The following is a 22451-nucleotide window of genomic DNA, read 5'->3' on the forward strand; positions in this document are numbered from 1 at the left end:
GAGTGATTGAACTGTGTATCTGAGTGTGTGTGTGTGTGTGTGTGTGTGTGTGTGTGTGTGTACAGCTGCTTGTTTGCATCTGGACAATTGTATTAGGGTCTATTGACTGCCAAACTGATGTGACATTTTTTGGCTTAGAGTTAGACCTTGTACCTCCTCTTTGAAGGGCTTCTGATAATAGGTAACAGAGGGGTATCAGCCCCACAGGTTTTGCTACATAATCAGTCATGTAATTGAACTCTAAGGAAAACACAGCGATTAAAGTATTGATTGTTATAAATAACCTGGAGAGGGAACTACTCTGGTGTTTTGCGTGTTTGTAGGGATAATGCAGATTGAACAGCAAGGCAAGTTCTCATGTAAAGAAGCTACTGCATGAAGGATATAAAATATATATATTTTTATATTTCCACAAAGGTAATGGCTGTTGAGGGAGATTTTTCACATTGTGGAGCCCAGTGGTGATTGATTTTTTAATGTGCGTGTCTAAAGCACAGCGCTTCAAACTGCCTGGCAGCATGAGCCTTATGTTATCAACCTCTCCTACACCAGCTGGCAATTGGCATTTCTGATACAAAGCCCCCTCCTCCTTAATATACTGAATATAATAACTATAATAACATTCATCCTCATCATAATATCAGTAACAATAATAGTAAAACACTGTGTCTGTTGTATTCATGACATAGAAAGGAAGGGTTTCAGTATAATCTAGAATGTATACTAGCTAAAAAACAGCTAGTATCATCCTGTACATTATTCTTATTATTCTTATTCTTATTTATTTCATCAGACACCCTTATCCAGGGCCACTTAGAGTTTATAACAAAAAAGTAAAGCATAAAAAATGTGCAGTAATGCAATCAGTACAAAATACAATAAGATACAACAAGATACAGCCTAGTACAAAGAGTTTGCAGGTGCAGACATAATACAATTAAGTCATATGTATGTCCGAAAGGGAGGGGAAGGCATCGCAGAAGTTGCAGTAACACAATACAAGTGCTTACAATACAGAAGTACACAGGAGAAGAAGGAAGCAAAGTTTTATAAAGTGCAAAATAGCAAGAGTCTTGACCTAAATGGGAAGGTTTTTCCACCACTTAGGTGCCAGGGTTGAAAAGGAGCGGTTCTGGAGGAAGGGGAGCAGAGAGAGGGCATTGAGTTAAAAAAAAAAAAAGTCAGTCACCTGCTACACACCTTCAACAGCGGAGCCTCAGGATCTTACATCTCCTGATACATTAGTGATCATATTTAAACATGAATGCTTGTGCCTAAGACCTCCATGTGAATAGGTGGTAAATAATGAACTATACATAAATTAGATGACTCACAGGGATGGTAATCAATGCCTGCATTTGTAGAGCTATTAATAGACTATTACAGTTTGATGCAAAATAGCAGAAGGGATAAAAGTATTTTTAAAATAAATGCATTGAAATCCTAAATTAAAAACAGCATACAAATAACTAATAATAATAATAATAATAATAATAATGATAATAATAGCTTTGACAGTAATAGCAGCACAAGAAGAAAGCAGTGCTGTATATCACCTCCTGGCTGCTGCACGTGTCAAGAGTTCCCCCCCGTACCAGTGGAAGCAGCTGAAGAACTTTGCATCTTAATTGGCTGTGTGCGGCGTGCCTCACGTGCGCGAGCTCCGTGACTCCCTCCCTGCAGCAGACATCTGCTGCCGGAGACCCAGCCTCGCGGCCCCCCGGAGCTCCCCGCGCTGCCACAGCTGCAGGGAGATCTCCCGCCCGCCCCCGCGCCCAGAGCAGGGCTGTCGCAGCAACACCTCCTGACGGCAGTGGGCCTGACAGCTGACACTCATCCTTGGCCGCTGTTCTGTGGTAGAAAGGAACGGGGAGCCATGCAATGCCGAACGCTGCTTTAAAGGAATGTATTAATTTGAGTATTTATGATCTGGTCTCGCAGGACTGGAAACACAGTGTGGTCTCTGTTCTCCAGGCGTTTATAGCACATGCAGGCTGTGTGTGACTCCCTTAAAGGCAGCTCCTTTCCCGGGGTGAGAGTAAATTCTGCCTCAGTCCCGACCTAGAGACTCAGCGACTGCCCTTCAAATGTTTGTTAGTCATGCATGATATGTTTAAAGCCCAAACACTATTTGTAGTTTTGTGTTTTCAGAGATGCTTCTCAGTAGGTTTTTTGGTACTTTTGCCTGTTTTTTTTTAGTGGAAGACATTGTGAATATCTTCTTTGTGAAAACCACACTTTACTTGAGAGATTCAATTAATACTTTATCTTTAAGAGCGAAACAAGATAGATTGTTTGTACCTCAGACCTGTAATAATAATATTAATATAATTGGTCCCAGTAATCCTGCTGAATTCAGGGGACACTCAGGACTTGGCTTTCTTCTGCTCTGGTGGGCACGTGGAGCTGCTCACAGACATCCCCCGGTGGAGAAACTGTTCTTGAACTGCACCGATCTGTCGGAGACCATCAGCGCTGTGTGTCGTCCCAGGTGGAGGAGAGATGGCTGGAGGAGGGCTGGACACAGAACGCTGTCCTCATTCCCGACCTGAAGCCCCAAACGGAGACCCTGCAGCCTGGCCAGGGCCACCCCCCCAGCACAAGGGAGGACAGCTTCTCCACTGGGGGGTGCAAGAGATCTGCTTCCCAGGCGGAGGTGGATGTCAGTCTGGTGCCAGTGTATAAGAAAGCCAAGCGCAAGAGTGACCCTTGGCTTCAGCATCGCTACTGTGACCAAATATTTATTAAAATCGTATTCAATTAAAATATTGATTTCTCTTTTAAAATGTCTTTTTAATAATGCAATAGCACTAAGACTGCTGTATAGTTTTAACCCCCCACCCCATTACAAAACTCCTTCTTAACATGTAAGGGTACATTACACAAACTACAACACATATTGATGTGTTGACAAATCCCCCCACGTCACTTCCTCTCCCTTGGCGTTCAGAAAGTGCCATCAGAAGCGCTCACTGTTGCTGTTGTTATGGACATATCACATGCCAGTCTTTTATTAGATCACACTGTAATGTTGTGGCATCAGATTATTTTATGGCTGCCAGTTCTGTGAGATGGCACAGATTTATAAGCAGTTTAAAACTTGTTTTCGCAATTAAGCTGACTTATTAAAGTGGAGCAGCAGGTTTTTGCTCGGAGCTGGAGCAAGGAAAATTTGGCCTGCTCCTCTGCTCCTGCTTTTTACCAAAAACGTTTGATTTATGTTTGATGCAGAGGTGACTGCTTAACCGTGTTCGCTTTTCACCAAACCCCCAGTATTTTTTTTAAATCAATTGCACTCGCCGCCTTCTGGACGACGTGTGTTTAATTTCGCCCATCTGACGTGACACTGGCACATCAACAGTGCGGCTCCTCACAGAACTGTATTCATCCTCTCCGTTTAACAACATTCTTTTGGGCATACATACTTTCATATCACAAATCAGTGATAGCTTTCTTTCAAATAATTATTATACAGTTAAATATTTGATTTGAGCCGGAGCAAGGAATTGGAGCGGCCAATAACTAGCCGAGTGGAGCTGGAGCACAGCAGTTCAAAATATTTGCTGCTCCAAATCCCTGCTGTAACACAAAATATTTTTTGAGATATTATATAATAATGAGATTTTATACTCAGGGAAATGCCCTTGATTTCCTTGTAATGTCATCATAGCTCTCACATAACAAGGTCAAATATCAAAACGTAAGGGAGAGTATTAGAGATTATACATTTTCATAATTTTAAATGTAGATGACCTTCAATAGCATCATAATTGTTCTATCAAACCATCTAAAATGACAGTTCAGTCTGCTTTGACAAGGCTGCATTGGATGTTTTGTTTTTTAATGATGATGAATGTATCAGTTCTGCTATAAATGTGTTATGTTTTGTATAGTTTGTGTTTTTCAACCACATCAAAGTATTTGGTTTAAAACTGACATGGCCTGCAATTCAACAGTGACTGAGATGTTTTTAATTCAGTCCCTTACATGGGTGTACATTGCAGCACAGGGATGTATGACAGCAGTCCTCCTCTTTCCTCACTATTACCCGGCTTTTGTATAGATCTCTTAGTTAATGACATCTTTAACATTCAAGAAAAATTCATATATTCAGCTTTGCTGCTTATAAATGTCTCATTATCATGTCTTCCCAAAACACATTAATAATAGCTTTTGCTGAAAGAGCTGTTTAATTATGATAACATCTCATTATTAACCCAGTCTGCCTTGGCCTTATCCAAAATGTGCCAAGTCTGACTAAAGGTCGTCCATAAGATGCACCCCATCAAGCGATTCTGTCACTTCAAATTTCACATCAAATATAACATTCTCGACATTGTAATTCTTACCATTACTTTATTCTTAATTAGCTTTCTTTACAGTTGTTCTGTTTCTATTTGGTATCTGGATGAGAATTGAATCCTGTAATTGTGCTGATAATAAGTGGAATTGGACGAAAGATCTGAAGAGTGGCGATGATCCTTCCTCTATTCTTCACTATTTATTTCATAATCCTTCAGAATAACTAGGACAATTGTATACCTTTCAGGGATGTTTCTAGAGTGCACTCAAATACTTGCAATACAAAGAAAAAGTATAACCAGCACTATGCATGATTCATGGGACGCAAATAAAATTGCTCATTCAGGGCTTTTCCGTGAGCATGATAATTATGGAATTTATTCAGAAAACTGGGTTGGAATGATGACATTTTAATATGTAAATATGTATGTATGCATATTGAAAGAAACGTTTTAGTTTTACCAATCAGATCTTGACACACGGAATCATTACATTAAGTCTGTAATAAAAAGGCCATGGAAAACTTTCTGTTTAGGCATAATTGGACCTTGTAAAGGGCTGTTGAATATTCCCTTTCTTGCAGACAGGAGCCGTTACTGACATTTCCTCAGGCACTCTCACGAGGCACGTTTTTTTCATTTGTTTTACAGGTTTCTGGAAAGCCACCTGTCCACCATCTTGTGCCAGTCCTCTGCTTGTCTTTGTAAACTCCAAGAGCGGGGATAATCAGGGTGTGAAGTTTCTTCGCAGGTTTAAACAGCTACTAAATCCTGCTCAGGTGTTTGATTTAGTAAATGGAGGACCTCATTTAGGGTAAGTGTACCTGGAAAAATGTGGAAAGAATTCCCTTCTCATTACAAAAGGATATGCAACCTGAACAGTCGCTTAATGCTTTGTGAACTTTGTGTAAAGTTTTTAGAGAGATTTATATATCTTTTTCTTTAACAAGTCCAGTTTGTGAAAAATAATGACATGGCAACTTGTGGATGTTGAATCTATAGGATACAGAACAGCTCATGTCTGATGTTCCTGTACTCTGTGTCTGTGTCTTGCAGTTTACGCTTGTTTCAGAAGTTTGACAATTTCCGGATCCTAGTATGTGGAGGAGATGGGAGTGTGGGTTGGGTTTTGTCTGAAATCGACAAGTTAAACCTTCACAAACAGGTAGGGTACACAGAGCCATTGTTTCTCAGTTATGTTATTGCAAATGAATTAAAGTAAGAGATGATAGGCTATGTGGACAAATAAATGTCATACATTTATTTCTGTAACCACAGGTATTTTAGAAGATCACATTACCATTGCCCTTTGATAACAAGTGTATTTAAGGCCTGGTTAAAACACAATATCCTACAGTGTTATAATTTTGTTGAAATCATTATATAAAACTTAAATTACATGGATCAATCAGTCTAAATGTAGCTACTTGTACAGTGAGGGAAAAAGGTATTTGATCCCCTGCTGATTTTGTACGTTTGCCCACTGACAAAGAAATGATCAGTCTATAATTTTAATGGTAGGTGTATTTTAACAGTGAGAGACAGAAGAACAACAAAAAAATCCAGAAAAACGCATTTCAAAAAAGTTATAAATTGATTTGCATGTTAATGAGGGAAATAAGTATTTGACCCCTTCGACTTAGTACTTGGTGGCAAAACCCTTGTTGGCAATCACAGAGGTCAGACGTTTCTTGTAGTTGGCCACCAGGTTTGCACACATCTCAGGAGGGATTTTGTCCCACTCCTCTTTGCAGATCCTCTCCAAGTCATTAAGGTTTCGAGGCTGACGTTTGGCAACTCGAACCTTCAGCTCCCTCCACAGATTTTCTATGGGATTAAGGTCTGGAGACTGGCTAGGCCACTCCAGGACCTTAATGTGCTTCTTCTTGAGCCACTCCTTTGTTGCCTTGGCTGTGTGTTTTGGGTCATTGTCATGCTGGAATACCCATCCACAACCCATTTTCAATGCCCTGGCTGAGGGAAGGAGGTTCTCACCCAAGATTTGACGGTACATGGCCCCGTCCATCATCCCTTTGATGCGGTGCAGTTGTCCTGTCCCCTTAGCAGAAAAACACCCCCAAAGCATAATGTTTCCACCTCCATGTTTGACGGTGGGGATGGTGTTCTTGGGGTCATTCCTCCTCCTCCAAAGACGGCGAGTTGAGTTGATGCCAAAGAGCTCGATTTTGGTCTCATCTGAACACAACACTTTCACCCAGTTCTCCTCTGAATCATTCAGATGTTCATTGGCAAACTTCAGACGGGCCTGTACATGTGCTTTCTTGAGCAGGGGGACCTTGCGGGCGCTGCAGGATTTCAGTCCTTCATGGCGTAGTGTGTTACCAATTGTTTTCTTGGTGACTATGGTCCCAGCTGCCCTGAGATCATTAACACGATCCTCCCGTGTAGTTCTGGGCTGATTCCTCATCGTTCTCATGATCATTGAAACTCCACGAGGTGAGATCTTGCATGGAGCCCCAGACCGAGGGAGACTGACAGTTATTTTGTGTTTCTTCCATTTGCGAATAATCGCACCAACTGTTGTCACCTTCTCACCAAGCTGCTTGGCGATGGTCTTGTAGCCCATTCCAGCCTTGTGTAGGTCTACAATCTTGTCCCTGACATCCTTGGACAGCTCTTTGATCTTGGCCATGGTGGAGAGTTTGGAATCTGATTGATTGATTGCTTCTGTGGACAGGTGTCTTTTATACAGGTAATGAGCTGAGATTAGGAGAGTCCCTTTAAGAGAGTGCTCCTAATCTCAGCTCGTTACCTGTATAAAAGACACCTGGGAGCCAGAAATCTTGCTGATTGATAGGGGATCAAATACTTATAAATTGATTTGCATGTTAATGAGGGAAATAACTTTTTTGAAATGCGTTTTTCTGGATTTATTTGATGTTATTCTGTCTCTCACTGTTAAAATACACCTACCATTAAAATTATAGACTGATAATTTCTTTATCAGCGGGCAAACGTACAGAATCAGCAGGGGATCAAATACTTTTTTCCCTCACTGTAGATGTTAAAGTCATTGGACAGTCTGGAGTATTGATCCCATGACAGAGTTGTATGTAGTGGGTAGGTGCAAGGCTTATTGGGTGACTGTCTTTGTTTCAGTGCCAGCTGGGTGTGCTGCCACTGGGCACTGGCAATGACCTGGCGCGTGTCCTGGGGTGGGGCGCCTCATGTGACGATGACACCCAGCTTCCTCAGATCCTGGAGAAGTTAGAGAGAGCTAGCACAAAAATGCTTGACAGGTATGTTCAGCTGGAATTGAGTGGCGGTGGCAGGGGGGAGGGTGATATAACTTCCACAAAATAAAATCTGTATTGAAACAGACTATCAACACTTTCAGTGTGTTCCCTGTGGTACCTGGACTATCAACATGTTCTTTCAACTGCACAACTGCCTATTGTAGTCAGGGGAATTCTGGGCTTTGAGGATAGAGCATTTCATACCAGCTCCTTGTCAGTATGTATAGATGAACTAGTTTGCAAAATCACTCAATTCACTTGTTCCTGTTTTCCTTGGTGTGTGAAAACAATTTCCATGTCTGCTTTGGAAGGGGAAAGATACAAACCCTAGGGGCTGTGTGTTTAATTTAATGGGAAATTTCTCTCTCTTGACATTGCTAGCTTAAATTGCCTATCATAATGCCCAGCATGCAGTGTAATGTAACAAAGTGGAATTCACAGCTGTTTCCCTGTGTTTCCAGGTGGAGTATAATGACATATGAAATTAAAATACCTCCTAAGCATAGCTGTCCTGCCACCCCAGAGGAGGAGTCTGAGGAGTGCCCGGTAAGAGCTGGGGTCACCCAAGTGTTTTCAGTACCATGTTTATTTATTTATTTTATTTTTTACCTCAATACAGTTTTTTTTTTTTTTTTGCTTTATATGTGTCCTTTTTAGCCAGAAAATCAATAAATACAAAATACAGCATTTCTTTTTCTGATTTAACTTCCTTTCTCATCCCAGTTTGCACCAGTTTTCTATTCACTGTGTATACAATCTTGCTAGCTCTATATACAGCCCCTCTGAAAACTGATCATGAGTTTGTGGTCTTTCGGGTCTTTCAATCTCTATCTGCTGTTGCCCTAGTTTCAGATATCAGCATACGAGGATTCAGTCGCTGCTCACCTAACAAAGATCCTCAACTCTGACCAACACTCTGTCGTCATATCATCTGCTAAGTGAGTGCTCTTAAAACACTGCTTTGACTATTGGTACCTTCTAATAAACCAGCAAATGTAGTATTGTATTATATTAAATGTATGTGTATGTGTATATATAATCTATATATGCTAAAGCTCACCGTGGCTTGTAGTGGAAAATCATCTTGTTTGGAGAGCTCAGTATTGACAGTACTGTTTCCAAGTTGCTACTTATGGCTGATGAGAGCTGAATATTGCCAGTAATTGTCAAGGGAATACCTCTTGAGATGATTAGGCGTGTCTCATCCAAATAACATCCAATATGCCAGGTCCACATGGAGAAATGGCTCATATTTTCACTTCCAGGGACCAGTAGCTCAGCAGTATTAAGGAGAGCTGTTTCAATACTGAGGACACGTTCTCAGTTTAACTCTGTGTGACAGAGATAGGGATATTTTAAACGGCACATTAATAACTGTAGAATAGAACTAGTAAAAGTATCTGAATTGGACACTATACATTTAATTTCATGACAGCTTTTTCCTTCCTTAAAGGGTCCTCTGTGAAACTGTCAAGGACTTTGTTGCCAAAGTGGGAAAATCCTATGAGAAATCAACAGAGAATACAGATGAAGCACAAACAATGTCTCTAAAAGTAGGTCACTGGAATAATTTGAAAGTTAATTAAGTCAAAATGTATGAAGAAGTTTTATCGACCTCTTAACCCTCTAGGAAAAAACAATATTCCTTAATTGAGACTTCTGTGAAACTCCACAATAAAGCGGTTGTGTTTGTCTTCTCACTTGTTTTCGTCTGTTCCTAGTGCACTATCCTCAATGAGAAGCTGGACTCACTCCTTCAGACCCTGAATGCTGAAGCGCAAGCTGTGCCCCGCCCACCTCACAGCACCCCACCAATTGTGGAGGAGGAGCTAGAGGAGGTGCTGGAGGAAGAGGAGGAGCTAGAGGAGGAGGATCTTAGCGAGGAATCTCTGACCGAATTAAAAGAAAAACTGGAGGAAAATGTATCTGAAAAGAAGTCACCCCAGAAGTTCTTCAAGCCCAGAGAGCAGCTGATGCTACGAGCCAACAGCCTGAAAAAGGCAGTGAGGCAAATAATAGAGCAAGCTGAGAAAGGTGTGACTGGTAGAGGGATGACATCTGGATGTTTTGGGATTTATATTTTTTTTCCACAGAAGTACTGTTCTAATCATAATTTGTTATCAGATACTCAACACCAGCTGATTTTCCCTTGATATTGTTTGACTCCTATGGGTTTCGAAGTTGAGTCTAATAAAAGGGGCCTCATGGTCTTGTTTGAACATGTAGCCAGGAAACAGGAAACCACAGGGTGGATATCTGATAATACCAAAAAGCAGGGAAAACAAGCACAAACTTAGCACTTTCTGGATCAAAAATTAGATACTTTTCATTCCTCGCAATATCTGATCCAAAATCTATTTATTAAATGCATGGAAATTTCAGTTCTGTCTAAACCTAAACGTATGTATCTAAATCATTTGACAGCCCTTACATAAGATAGGTTGGTTTCTTTTGTAACAGTTCTGTGTAAACTGAAGCATGGTATACCATCTCAGTTGAGTTACAGTGTAAATGAAGAAAAGAAAGCATCTTTGTCAAGTAGTCCAGGCTTGTGTAGCTTTTGGGAGTGAAAGCTGCTGTCTCTCTCAAGTGTGGGATTTTGTTGCACCACGCTTGTCAGGTCGATGGAGTTTGCAATCACTATCTTCTCTGGGTGAGGTTTGGCAAACTAGAAAACCCAGCCTTCCTACACAATCCCATGACAGTCATGGTTTTCGACTGTCACACAAAAGTGAAGAATGGAAAAAACTAATAACAAGATTTACAATGACACAGCTGTTATCAGGATACAGTGATAAACAGATAGATTGACTGGTACTGTTCTTTGGTGATCTTCAATTCAATCTGCTCTCTATTCATCCAGTGGTGGACGAGCAGAATGCGCACACCGAAGAACAAGATATTCAGTCCCCAACAGAGTTTAAGAAAGAGAATGAGGAGGATAACAAAAATGATGAAAAGGACGAAGACACCAAGGAATTGGATTCACAGTCATGTAAGTCAACTTCCTTTTCTTGCCTGTCAAGTGAACAGCTGACAAAGCACACTTTTACATGAATACTCTTGGTATTTTATATTTGATATATTTAGCTTTTTGTATATTAAGCCTTGCCTATTATTATGATAGATAAGACACACATCTACCATCGTGTCGCAATTCTGCTCTAGGTGAATATAAAATATGTATTTGTCCCAATAAATAATAATAATAATAATTTAAAAATCATTGTTATTATTGTGTGGTCTCTGATTCCCTATTATTTAATTGAAGCCAATAAAAGGCTCTTTTTAGTTTGGGTTCTCTGGTGCTCTTTCTCTGATGGTAGGTGTTGTGGTTTTGTATGGCCAATTTGCTGTCAGGACTTTTTACAGTTGAGACATCTAAGAAAAGGAATAGAAGGCTGTAAAAATGCTGAGACTGACTGTGTTATCAGCTGCACAGAGGCTTCAGTGTTTGACTTGAAATGAGAGACACTTCTTAACTAAAACACATGAGACATTGTGGGAATTTGAAATATCACATTGTATCTGTCATATAGTGCTCAGTTAGGCACTGAATGGATAGATTCCAAATCTGCTGATTACTTTTCAAATGTTAGTTCTGTTTCTTATCTTCAAAGTGAAGAGCTGTCCTTTGTGGATAATTTCTGTTGCTATTGCTTGTGTAACAATAACAGAAGATAAAAAGAAAAAGGGAAAAAAAAAAAAAATCTTAGTCTGAAAACTTGGCTCAAGATTTCTTCAAAACAGCTTTTCAGGGTAAATAGTTCTTCTATGGAGAAATATTCACCTAATCTGTGTAGTGTGAAAATCAACAACTAGGTATCTTTGCAGAAATATATTTTAACGGTATAACTACATTGATCTGCACTGACATTCTCACAATCCTTTTTTTTGGCCTCATAGCAGCCAAGACAACTCCCTGCTCCCCCCCTGAGAGGCGCATCAGCCGCAGCACCCAGTCCTACACTGGCTCTTTCTCCATCCCCACCTTCACAACGAGCAAGGAGAACCTACCCGTGCTCAATACCCGGATCATCTGTCCAGGTAACCACTGCAGAAACTCACAAACTGCACACTAGATCAGCTTAACACACTTAAAACACACACAGACTTGTGCGGACACTCACACTCATAGAAAACAATGTAGGATATACACAAGTATTACTTGCTAATGAATATTATGTTCTTCCAAATGAGGAGACAGGAATTACACCCTTTTGGGGAGACATCAGCTTGGATAGATTTTTATCGGTTACCATAGTTACATTATAAGGATGATGTATTTTTTAATGAGTGTTTATGATAGCTGGAATGGCAAGGCTCCCCATGAAAGGTACTGATGTATTGTTTGCTGTGCTGTGGTTTTATTTTGGGAAGCTTCCAGCTGATCTATGTTTATTTCCACTCACAGGTTTAAGAGCCGGTTTAGCTGCCTCTATCGCTGGCAGCTCCATTATCAGTAAGATGTTACTGGCGAACATAGATCCCTTTGGAGCGACTCCCTTTATCGACCCAGATCCAGACTCACTGTAAGGAAGATCGCCCACTGTGATGGAGTGTGTAGACAGAGCCGTGACTCTTTAACATTTCCGTATCAATTTCACTGCTCCTTTCTAAGCTCTCCGCTGTCATGGCGTTGCTATGGACAATTTTGTTAACAATTTGCTTCAGTCCAGATGATATTCAGTTATTTTGCAGCAGCTTGCATTAGTGAAGCAAATGGTTGATATGGATTTTGCTGTAAGCTGGATGAAAATTGTTCTAATTTGATTGCCGTCCTTAATGAATTTCCATTACCTCCCGAGCGCTTACTTCACAATCATGAAATGCATTACCTTGTATCTTTCCAAGCAGAACGCCGAGGAAAATGGGTTTGCTTTATTGTCTTGCTGTGAAACGTCACCAGCACAATTTGATGGAATTGTAACTGAATCTAGTATCACTTTGCACACTCAAGAAGCTGGTGTAAAGTGGTCTGTAGTCAGGCTCTTCCTCTTCTTGTCTTTCTCACACAGAGAGGGATACTTAGAGAAATGTGTCATGAACAACTATTTTGGAATTGGATTAGATGCAAAGATTTCACTGGAGTTCAACAATAAGCGAGAAGAACACCCTGAAAAGTGCAGGTAAGGCATGTTGGTCACATGTGTCTGGATTAAACTGACATATTTTACAGCTATGTGCGCAGGCCTTTTTTCTGTTGTGTCCAGTGGTTGTCTTTACGGAGAACATTCAGTTGCCTACATAGCTTTGTATCAGAATGATGCATGGCTTGTGATTGAGGACTGGCTGTCAGTGAGCAGAGCAGTGCAGAATGCAATTATATAAAATAATATACGGTTAGGTTCTTACATGTTCGCTACAATATTTTAAATGCATGACTAAAATAAATACATTTTCTTTTCACCTCTAAATACCTGAGTTTTGGGAGCAGCGTAGAACAAGAACAGCACATCCCTTCCACAGAACATTTATCACCTCAATTGTGGGTGGTTTGTTGACGATGCTCCTCCGAACAATCTGAAGATGTACTGTTTTTATTGATTCTAACTCAGGACTTCACCAGACAATTACAATGTGCTATTCGTGATGCATCACTGTATTTCTGTGCCCGTTAGGAGTCGCACTAAGAACATGATGTGGTATGGTGTGCTCGGAACAAAGGAGCTGCTGCAGAGGACATACAAGAACCTGGAACAAAAAGTCCAGCTGGAGGTAACAGGGAAGCATGGTTCTTTAAAAATAATGTCAAGCATGCAATGACACCCCTGATATTGATGGTCCATTTCAAAAGATATACTAGAAGGTACAAATTACTCCTCAGGGTTTACGCCCTGAGAACACAAAGAACGCAATCTGGGAGAGCGATAAAGAGGATGGGGACTGATCCATTCGAGAGATCTTCCTCAAATGGAACAGGCAGGACAAAATTAAACTTTAAAAAACTACACTACATGAGATCATACTTAAATAATTCTGGGTCCAAAGGTGTTTTTTAGGGTGCCGTGACAAAGAGTTAAAACCACGTCATAATATCAGAGTTATAACTTTCCCTGCATTTGTTTTTCATCTCATGCTCATATTTGTTACAGTGCGACGGACAGTACATCCCCCTTCCCAGTCTCCAGGGGATCGCGGTGTTGAACATCCCAAGTTATGCTGGAGGGACTAACTTCTGGGGTGGAACCAAAGAAGACGATGTAAGTTCTCAGTGACACACTCATCACAACCCATTGGCCTCTCACACTTTATTAGAAAGTTTGTAACCCATCTTAGATTCCTGCTACATTTATTCTGTCTAGGAAGAGGAATGTATCTATCTGAAATTGAAAAGGATGTCTCTGCTTTGGTTCAACAGAGACATAAAACTACAGTCCAGTGTTTTAGTCCTGTGTCCCATTTCCCCTTCCTTTTCTCACAGAGTTCCTTTGAATTGCATGTTTATTTTCATAACCATTGTGTATTGCTGTCTTTTGTTCCCCTGTTGACGAACCTCACCCGGACATCTGACAAACGGTGACCCAGGCCGTACAAATAAGCACGAGTGGTTATTTGTGTGGCAGAGGCCTCTTCAGAGCTCACATAAAGAGCACTGTTTGTTTATGGCTCGACAGGAAGCTAACCTTGAGTGATTGGAGTCTAGAACTTATTCATTTCTCAAAAAGTTAGGATCATAAGAGGTTATATTTGGATAATGTGTTTGATTGGGAGTGCTGTTACATAACTGTTCTGCTGCAGCAAGGAATGCAGGGACCCTTTAACCTCCGAGGCACTCATAAATGGGCCCCATCCAGAAGGGTCCTCCCCAAGTTGAAATAGTGACTGCAGCGCTTACTGTTAAAATGAGAAAAAACACGTATTATTCTTGTATATTGAACCAAATTAAATGGCTCCCCCCATCCTGTTTCTCACCTTTCTGAACGGGAAACCATTCATTAAAATCATGCTTGTATTTCAAGAAATATATATTTTTAACGCATATTTGTTGATTGCTTTATTCAGGCATGGAACACTTAACATTTGTATTAAATTCTTAAGTGATTTGTAGATATCTGTAGAATATGGGTTTTTGGCTCCCTCCAGTGCTTTTTTGAGGTGTAGCAGCTGCTAGTTCACCTTCTTTTTGGTCAAAGTTTAATTCCTAGATTATTATTTCTCTTAGCAGACACCTTTATCCAGGGTGACTTACAGCTGTGTTTTTACTGTGGCAATCTAGGTAAAGTACCTTGCTCAAGGGTACAACAGCAGTAGGGGTGTACTGAAACCATTACATACAATACAAACAAAAACAACTGTTAATTTTCCCAGATCTTCTGTGCCCCTTCATTTGATGACAAGATCTTGGAGGTAGTGGCAGTGTTCGGCAGCATGCAGATGGCTGTGTCCAGGGTCATCAAACTGCAGCACCACCGGATCGCCCAGGTGAGTGTGTCCTGATGTCAAGAAGTCAGCTGAAGAGCCTGGCTGGATTTGACTCCAGGGCTCATTTGTCAAAGCATCCTCAGCTGTATTGCATGCATATCTATTGGCTATTTTAAACCTGTTTAAGATTATTTTTGCTGTTTGCTGTTTTTCCTGTCAGACATTTTTGGTGGTAAGATATCTTTGTCCCCCTGATATGTAAAGTCAGTCTTCTATTTTGTTCCTCAGTGCCGCTCTGTAAAGATCACCATTCTGGGAGACGAAGGGGTTCCCATCCAAGTGGATGGAGAGGCCTGGATACAGCCGCCAGGGGTCATCAAAATCCTTCATAAAAACCGAGCCCAGATGTTGACACGAGACAGGGTGAGGGACAGATCGACCTAAGCTTTTTACACTGTGCAGGGCTTCTCAGGATTGAGTGATCCTCAACAAGGTTCAATGTGTAGCTGTCTGATGTTTGACCCACGACACTGTCCCTGTCTAGGCCTTTGAGAACACGCTGAAATCATGGGAGGACAAGCTGAAATATGACAAGCCAACGCTGCGGCCTCACCTCTACTCCCAGCAGTCAGTGGACCTGGCCACCGAGGAGGAGGTGGCCCTCATTCAGATGTGTGCCAGGGCGGCCGAGGAGCTCATCACCAGGTAACGGGGCTGGGGGGCTGGGAGTGCCACAAAATAGGGTCTGATACAGCTGGTCATGAACAGGGGTACTATGTGTTCCACAAGCGTACATTTACTGACAATATGTGTGGGGGTTTCTCCATGCAGTTCAGTAATTTAGGTTCTATCGACAACACCAGAGAAGATTGTCAGTGATTTCCCTCTGGAAATGGTAGATGGCCAAACAGAAGCCTGGCTTGGGTGCAAACCGCCGCACCTCCATGTGTGATTCTAGATTTTGTGTTTCAGGATCTGTGAAGCAGCTAAAACCCACAGTCTGCTGGAGCAGGAACTGGCCCACGCCGTTAACGCCTCCTCTCACGCCCTGAACAAAACACATCCAAAGTTCCCAGAGGTAAGAGAGTTTGTTTTAAGGTGGAGTGGTTTTGAAAATACTTTCTCTGCACTTTATCAGATATGCATAGTTATCTTTGAATTATTTTTATTGTTGTCATAACTTTTTTTTTGTTTTTTTTGTTACATGTTAGGAAGACTTGGAGGATGATTTTATTTCAATTTTTTTATTCATTCTTGAAAGGCTAATTATTTTTTAACCCGTTCACATTGAAAATGATGCTTTTCCTCTTTTTATTTCTGTGTTCTGTACAGTGCAGTGAAAGGTATTTTGATGAATTGCTAACTAGTTTGGGTAGATGATGAATTGACATCTTGTTCTTTGGAAATAAAGGTCAGAGATATTTACGCTGTTATTCTTCTCTCCCACAGAGTCTAACCAGAAACACAGCGATTGAAGTTGCCAGTAATGTGAAAGCTTTGCATAATGAAACCGAGTCTTTACTGGTTGGACGCGTTTCCCTGGTGAGACACATTTAAGAGCATTCTTCTCACTTCATCTTCCGCATTGCACTTTTATAATTGAGCATTAATATCAGACCTGGCGGATGTGATTGTCTCTCCTGGGTGAAGTTTTTTATTTAGTATATCACTCATTTAGATATTTCTAACTTTCTGCCTGACTTTCAAAGACTGTGAGCAATGCACTGTAATTTGAAGGCAGTACATCTCCATACCTCCTCCCGTATGTCTGTTACTTACCCATGCCTTCTATATTATCCCTTAGCAACTGGACTCCCCACATGAGGAGCTCCTGTCTGGTGCCCTGCACAGTGTCGAGCTGGAGCTCAGGAAACTAGCCGAGATCCCTTGGATTTATCACATCCTTCAGCCAAATGATGAAGAGGTGAGAAAATTAACAGTTGACCCTTCACTGCTCAAACTATCAGTCAATAGCTGTTACATGACAGTTCAATGTTTATTCTTGTGCCCCAGGACCACTCACTGGAGTATGGGAAAAGGAACAGCAGGAGTACCATGTTTCGTATCGTGCCAAAATTTAAGAAGGAAAAACTCCAAAGGCACAAGACAAGCCCCCAGTCAGGTAAGTGTATTGTACCTCCACAGACTAGAACAAGCAACACATTTCAGAAAGCATCATTTATTGGGGGAGGGGGGCGAATAAAAACAGAAACTACACAATGGATTTGAGTTGTAAAGATCATTTTTGTGGGAGGAATTTAAAGCTTCAAATAATACAACATGAGCACTGTGAAGCTTGTATCGTTTCTCTGCTAAGTTTATGCTCAAAGTTGTCCATTGTGATATTCATAGAGAAATAGGCAAACATGTACACCATTGTTAGATAATGAAAAAACATAAGAGCAATCTGATTCATATAAAATATCAATGAAAATTATAATAAACGTGAACATTACAAAACATTTATTGTGCAATGAACAAATTAAATATACACAATTCTGTGTTTTTGAAAAAAGGGCACAAAACTAATACCCATGTAGAGTACTTTTACCATGTTGAGGTATGTGTTGGTACCTACATCATTACTTGTTTTAGTCAACTATTTTTATTTATTTTTTATATGTTAGGATGTTTCTTGTTATCTCATCATCCTCTACTCTCATCAATCACTCATCCAAGAGGAAAAAAAAATCATTTTCCATTACCTTGAACTATATGCAAATAAAATGTATAATAAAGTTAAGATATAGATGTGAATATGTATCTCCTCAAAAACACAGAACGTGTATTGACTAACAGGATAAAACATTTGTGTATTATTTTTTTCATGTGATATTTGCACTGAATCAGCATTATTGGCCAACAGTTTTCTGAAATTCTCATTGTTACCAGAAGGGTGTTACAAACTACGTAAAACACCAGGAATTGATCCTGAGTGTCTGAGCTGATCTCTGAGCTGAATCTGAGCTGTCTGTGCCTGGGATTCCTTGTCTTGTCGCACAACAGCGACTGCTATGGTTTCCTAGACACTAAGAATCTGCAGTGAAATCAGTGAAAGCAGTGTCTGTCTGCCGTTCAGTGCTCTTCTGTCTGTTTGTTGGGCTTGCAGAGTGAAAAAAAGATGATGCACTGAAAATGCTTGTTTCAGAGGGTGCATGCATGTTGTCATCATCTCACCCCTGCTGAAATGAGGCTTGTAGCAATGGGTAAAAGTTTATTAAGATAATTGATTATATTAAATGGGGTGGGGGGTATTTAAAAACCAAAATGAATTTGAATGCCTAACTAACATAAAAAGGTATTATTTTTCTTCCACAATAAAATGTTGGCAGACTTGTGTAATGTTATCCATAACAACTGCACCTTCTGTATTGTAAAATAATTGCACTGCACTGAGCTTACTTTGTCTTTGCTTCTTCTCAGATATCCTAGTTGTGTTGGAATCAGCCACAGGATTGTAACCATTGTACCCAATGTCATTTTGCTCATTGGCCCGGCAGAACTGGTCCAATATTGAAAAAAGGGTCCACTGAAATCTGACTAAAATCTGAACCTTGACCTTGAACAAATGTGTGTCCAGCATTACTAGGTTATATGAGATAAAGCAATGTTTTACTCTTGCAAACACTGTTGGATGTCAGCAGGGGCACAGTAGCCCTACTGCTGATAGCCAAATACAAACTTCCAACCAGCTTTGTCTCCCAAAAACTTGCCCACAAACTGCTTGTTATGTAAATGTTGTTTGATACCATCCACCATGCAGACTTCAGTCTTGATGAAGCACGCCAAGGATTACAGCTGAAGATGAGAAATAAATCTGTCTCTCCTCATCTTCTGGTTCTAATTCTCAGGGTTTATTGTTAATGCTCTAAGTCATCCAGTCCTCTTTCCCATTCATGAGCATCCCAGTGCAGTTTATTTGTTCATAAGTGTTGTCTTGTGCCCAGAAAACAATCAACTGTCAAAATGTCTATGGAAGGCACAAACCAAGTTTCAAAGGGAAAATCACTACAGTTCTGAGCAGTATGCACATACAGTTCTCTCAATAGTTTCTACATAGGGTGGCTCCTAATGCGTTTTCTTAATCGTAGCTGAAAAGCTTCCGATGACTATAGAAACTAGGGAAGATAATCGGATTAAACAGACATTAAGATTGTCTCTGAACAAGTCAACCGCAATGAAGAAATATGTGCTTGAGCTTACAGAGGTTATGATATGAGAATGTTATTTAATGAGGAGAAAATTGTCAGAACTACTAACCTAGGAATAATTAATGAAAATATGACTTTAGTAATCTACCACTTTGTACAAAAAAAAAAACTTCTCTCAGACAATTTTGTGTTTAGTTTTGTATAAAATACACAGTAGACGATCACTCGGGTTAGTTTCTTCAGCCGATTTAAAGGCTTTTAAATTTTATTTATGCCACTTTTAAAGGTCTTGATAGTGAATATTCCTAGCATAAAACCTTAAAAGGAGTAGTTTGCACATGAAAGGATAACGTTTTCTGGATTATATTATATAAATTATATATATGAATAATTTGTACCTCTTGTTTGTATCACACACATACATGTTAATAACTAATTCTATATGGACTTTAATGCACTTTAACACAGATTAATTTAAGCCTAGCTCAAGTCATCTTAAAATGAAACCTTGGCGTTGTAAGGAATCCCAATACTAGCTACTCTCACAGCATGCAAAAAAGAAAAGCGAACAAGAATCTCCAATATGGTCCACTGTGACAGTCAATAGTTAATTATACTAATCCAAAACCAAATCCCATTCAGGCCAAGTAACCTCATATGCTGAGATCCAATGAGAGCATCTCTTCATTGAAGCAGACACAGCTTCTACACCCTTCGATCAATCTGAATTTAGGAGCTCTTGGAAATGGGGTATTAGACTATGTAATACAGTTTTATTGGAAACAATTTCTAAAACTAAGCGTTCATTAATAAAATAATGAGTCACTCAGACTTAAGTTGCACAGGCTTCAACCTATCCCTTCTCCTATGTCCTTTGTGCTCTGAATGGTGGAAGTCCTACTTAATAACCTGCATGTTAAACCTCTGAGAGCTGGTGTCCATTGACCAGAGACTGTACACCTCTTAACCTGTCTCTTGCTAGCTGCTGCAGCAACTCCTCTGCCCTGTATGTTTCCTTTCTTTGGCCTGACCCTGTTTGCTTTGTGATGCATTTGAGCTGGTAGAAATTAAGGGGCTTTTGCTCTTAACTTTGGTAGTTCAAAGGTGGGGCACTGACGAAGTGGCTGCTTGGCTGGATCTGCTCAGCTTGGGAGAGTACAAAGAAATCTTCATCCGCCATGACATCCGAGGGTCTGAGCTGTTGCACCTGGAAAGGCGCGACCTGAAGGTATTCCCCTTGTGCCTAACTCTATCCTTGGATAAAAAGATTAAAGAAAAGAAAAGAAACACTCACTCTTCCTTTTCCTTTTTTCTCACTTTCTTCTCTTTCTCTTTCTGTCTCTCTGCCCCTTTTTGCTGTTGTTGTGCTGCACTGCTTGGCTTCTTCTGTGCAAACATTGTTTGAGAACTAAAACTAATTTACTAACACTGTGTGGTCATTTCGTGAGCTTTGTTTAAAACTGTCGACCCTAAGAAAGCTGACAAAAACAAAGTCATAACTGGTTGTGCCTTTTGATACTGTTTTCAGAAACAATCTGAATATTAACTGATACGCATAGTTGAAAGTCATCGTATGGCTAAGTAATAATAATAATAATATAGAAAAATATAAATCCTAAAATGTAGCATCTAGACAAGATTACGTTTCTTAATATGCATGATACATGTGTTTGGATTCTGGGTATTTGGGAAATGCCAATAAAAAAATCTAAAACAAGAACTAAACCTAAAAAGCATGGTGTTATTTTATAAGGCTGACACTAAATTATGTTTCAGAGCAAATATTGGAGTTATAATACAGCAGCCCTGAGTACCTACCGCCCTACTGTTATCTGTAAAGAAATTGCATAAAATATTTGCAGAACATAATTTTTTGAAAACCTTACTATTTGCTCTTTAAACTTTGGGCTGGTGGTCTTTGGAAAGTGTGCACACGTAGCACTGTGCTCTATTCAGGTTTGGTTAATAACATTTTGGTGTACATGGGTTAAATGTAGCCCTTATCACAGGAGGAAGTTCATCCAAATCAACTGAATAAATACATGTATTAAAAATCTGATAAACCAAGATGTGGGGCCAAGGATTGATGTGGAAGGACACTGAGAGGGGGTTGTAGGTATAGATCGTCTGAGCAGAGTCCAAGTGCTCATGTATGTGTCTTCTATCGTTTAAAGTGGAATCCTTTTAAGGTCCATGACTTGTCAATTACACCATCCAGGTGGACCAGAGATAAAGGCAACATGGGTTAGGAATCTATATTGTCTTTTATTGTTTGTGAATACCCAGATGCTCACCGGATCTATATCTATCAATACCAAAATGAAGTGGAGGTCTGTGGAGAACCTCCTCCTGTGACTTAGGGGGACCTCAGGTTTCAGTTCCTTTTCGAACATATCAAATACTGTAAACAAGCCTGAATATTGCAATTGCAGAAAAGCTAAAATGTAAAATCACTTGCTTGAGATGCTGTTTCTTTTTTGTGTGTGTGTTTATTTTATTGTTCAGTTAAAAAACGATTTAGTTGAGTAATTCTTTGTCCATTTTTATCTACAAATTGTTTTCAGCAACATGTTTGCACCCCATAACATTCTCCGAGCTTCTCAATAAGATGCTATAATTTGCAGATCCATTGCCAATTCACAAAAGGCTTTCCGACAGGAGGTAAATGGTCCATCCAAAAAAATCTTTCCACCTGTCAGTAAGAAAGAGACAAGTTCAAGAGACAAGGAGTTCATTGAGCCAATGAGAACTGTATAAATATTCATTCTTTTTGAAATTACAACCTCAATAATGCAATATTTGTGGAAGATAACAATACACTTACCTAAGACTTATCTTGGACTGTGCCAATTACCATCACTCTGTTACTTGTCTCAACCATATTTGTCTCAATCATTTATCCCTAAATATTCATGGGTTTATCATTTCTCCTGGGCTGTCCTGTTGTCTGCAGTACATAAATATGAACCTTCTGCTTCCAGTTGCCAGAACCTTTGGGAATTACAAAATAGGACAGAGATTTATCTGTATTTACTCTTTCATCTTTCCAAGTCATAAATATCTGCCAAAGGAACTATTACAAACAGGTGATATTTTTTCTATTCATATGACAGAGCTCAGCTATTATGCTCTCTATGTTAAGTGAGAAGGATAGGACTGACAAACAACAATGCAGTTACAAATCCACCTCTTATTTACAATAGCGTAAGCTGGAGTAAATTTAGAGTGAACAGAGGGAACAGCTGCTTTACTGCAGGGTGCTGCCATGAGTGTGGAGCTCTGTAAACTAGAGTAGCGAACATTATAATTTAATATACAGCAGCAGCAGCTCATTAACTGACTAACTCAAAGTCAGGTGGTTAAAGCACTATTAGATG

General features: G+C 40.0%; 1 protein-coding gene across 2 annotated transcripts in view; it reads left to right on the forward strand.

Moving 5' to 3' along the window:
* dgkh (diacylglycerol kinase, eta) overlaps positions 1-22451 on the forward strand; it is a 70116-nt gene that overhangs the window by 41393 nt on the left and 6272 nt on the right. For both annotated transcript variants that reach the window (XM_066706630.1, XM_066706631.1), the window contains exons 10-30: positions 4953-5115; positions 5358-5466; positions 7422-7561; positions 8020-8104; positions 8405-8496; positions 9012-9111; positions 9280-9592; positions 10422-10553; positions 11465-11605; positions 11973-12090; positions 12577-12687; positions 13180-13276; positions 13654-13761; positions 14870-14983; positions 15212-15346; positions 15468-15628; positions 15896-16001; positions 16373-16465; positions 16728-16847; positions 16937-17045; positions 20172-20302. In XM_066706630.1, coding sequence (XP_066562727.1) covers positions 4953-5115; positions 5358-5466; positions 7422-7561; positions 8020-8104; positions 8405-8496; positions 9012-9111; positions 9280-9592; positions 10422-10553; positions 11465-11605; positions 11973-12090; positions 12577-12687; positions 13180-13276; positions 13654-13761; positions 14870-14983; positions 15212-15346; positions 15468-15628; positions 15896-16001; positions 16373-16465; positions 16728-16847; positions 16937-17045; positions 20172-20302 — 2678 coding nt within the window. The remainder of the gene's footprint in view (positions 1-4952; positions 5116-5357; positions 5467-7421; positions 7562-8019; positions 8105-8404; positions 8497-9011; positions 9112-9279; positions 9593-10421; positions 10554-11464; positions 11606-11972; positions 12091-12576; positions 12688-13179; positions 13277-13653; positions 13762-14869; positions 14984-15211; positions 15347-15467; positions 15629-15895; positions 16002-16372; positions 16466-16727; positions 16848-16936; positions 17046-20171; positions 20303-22451) is intronic.

This window comes from Amia ocellicauda, chromosome 6 (assembly GCF_036373705.1).
Source record: "Amia ocellicauda isolate fAmiCal2 chromosome 6, fAmiCal2.hap1, whole genome shotgun sequence".
In the NCBI taxonomy this organism is placed as follows: Eukaryota; Metazoa; Chordata; class Actinopteri; order Amiiformes; family Amiidae; genus Amia; species Amia ocellicauda.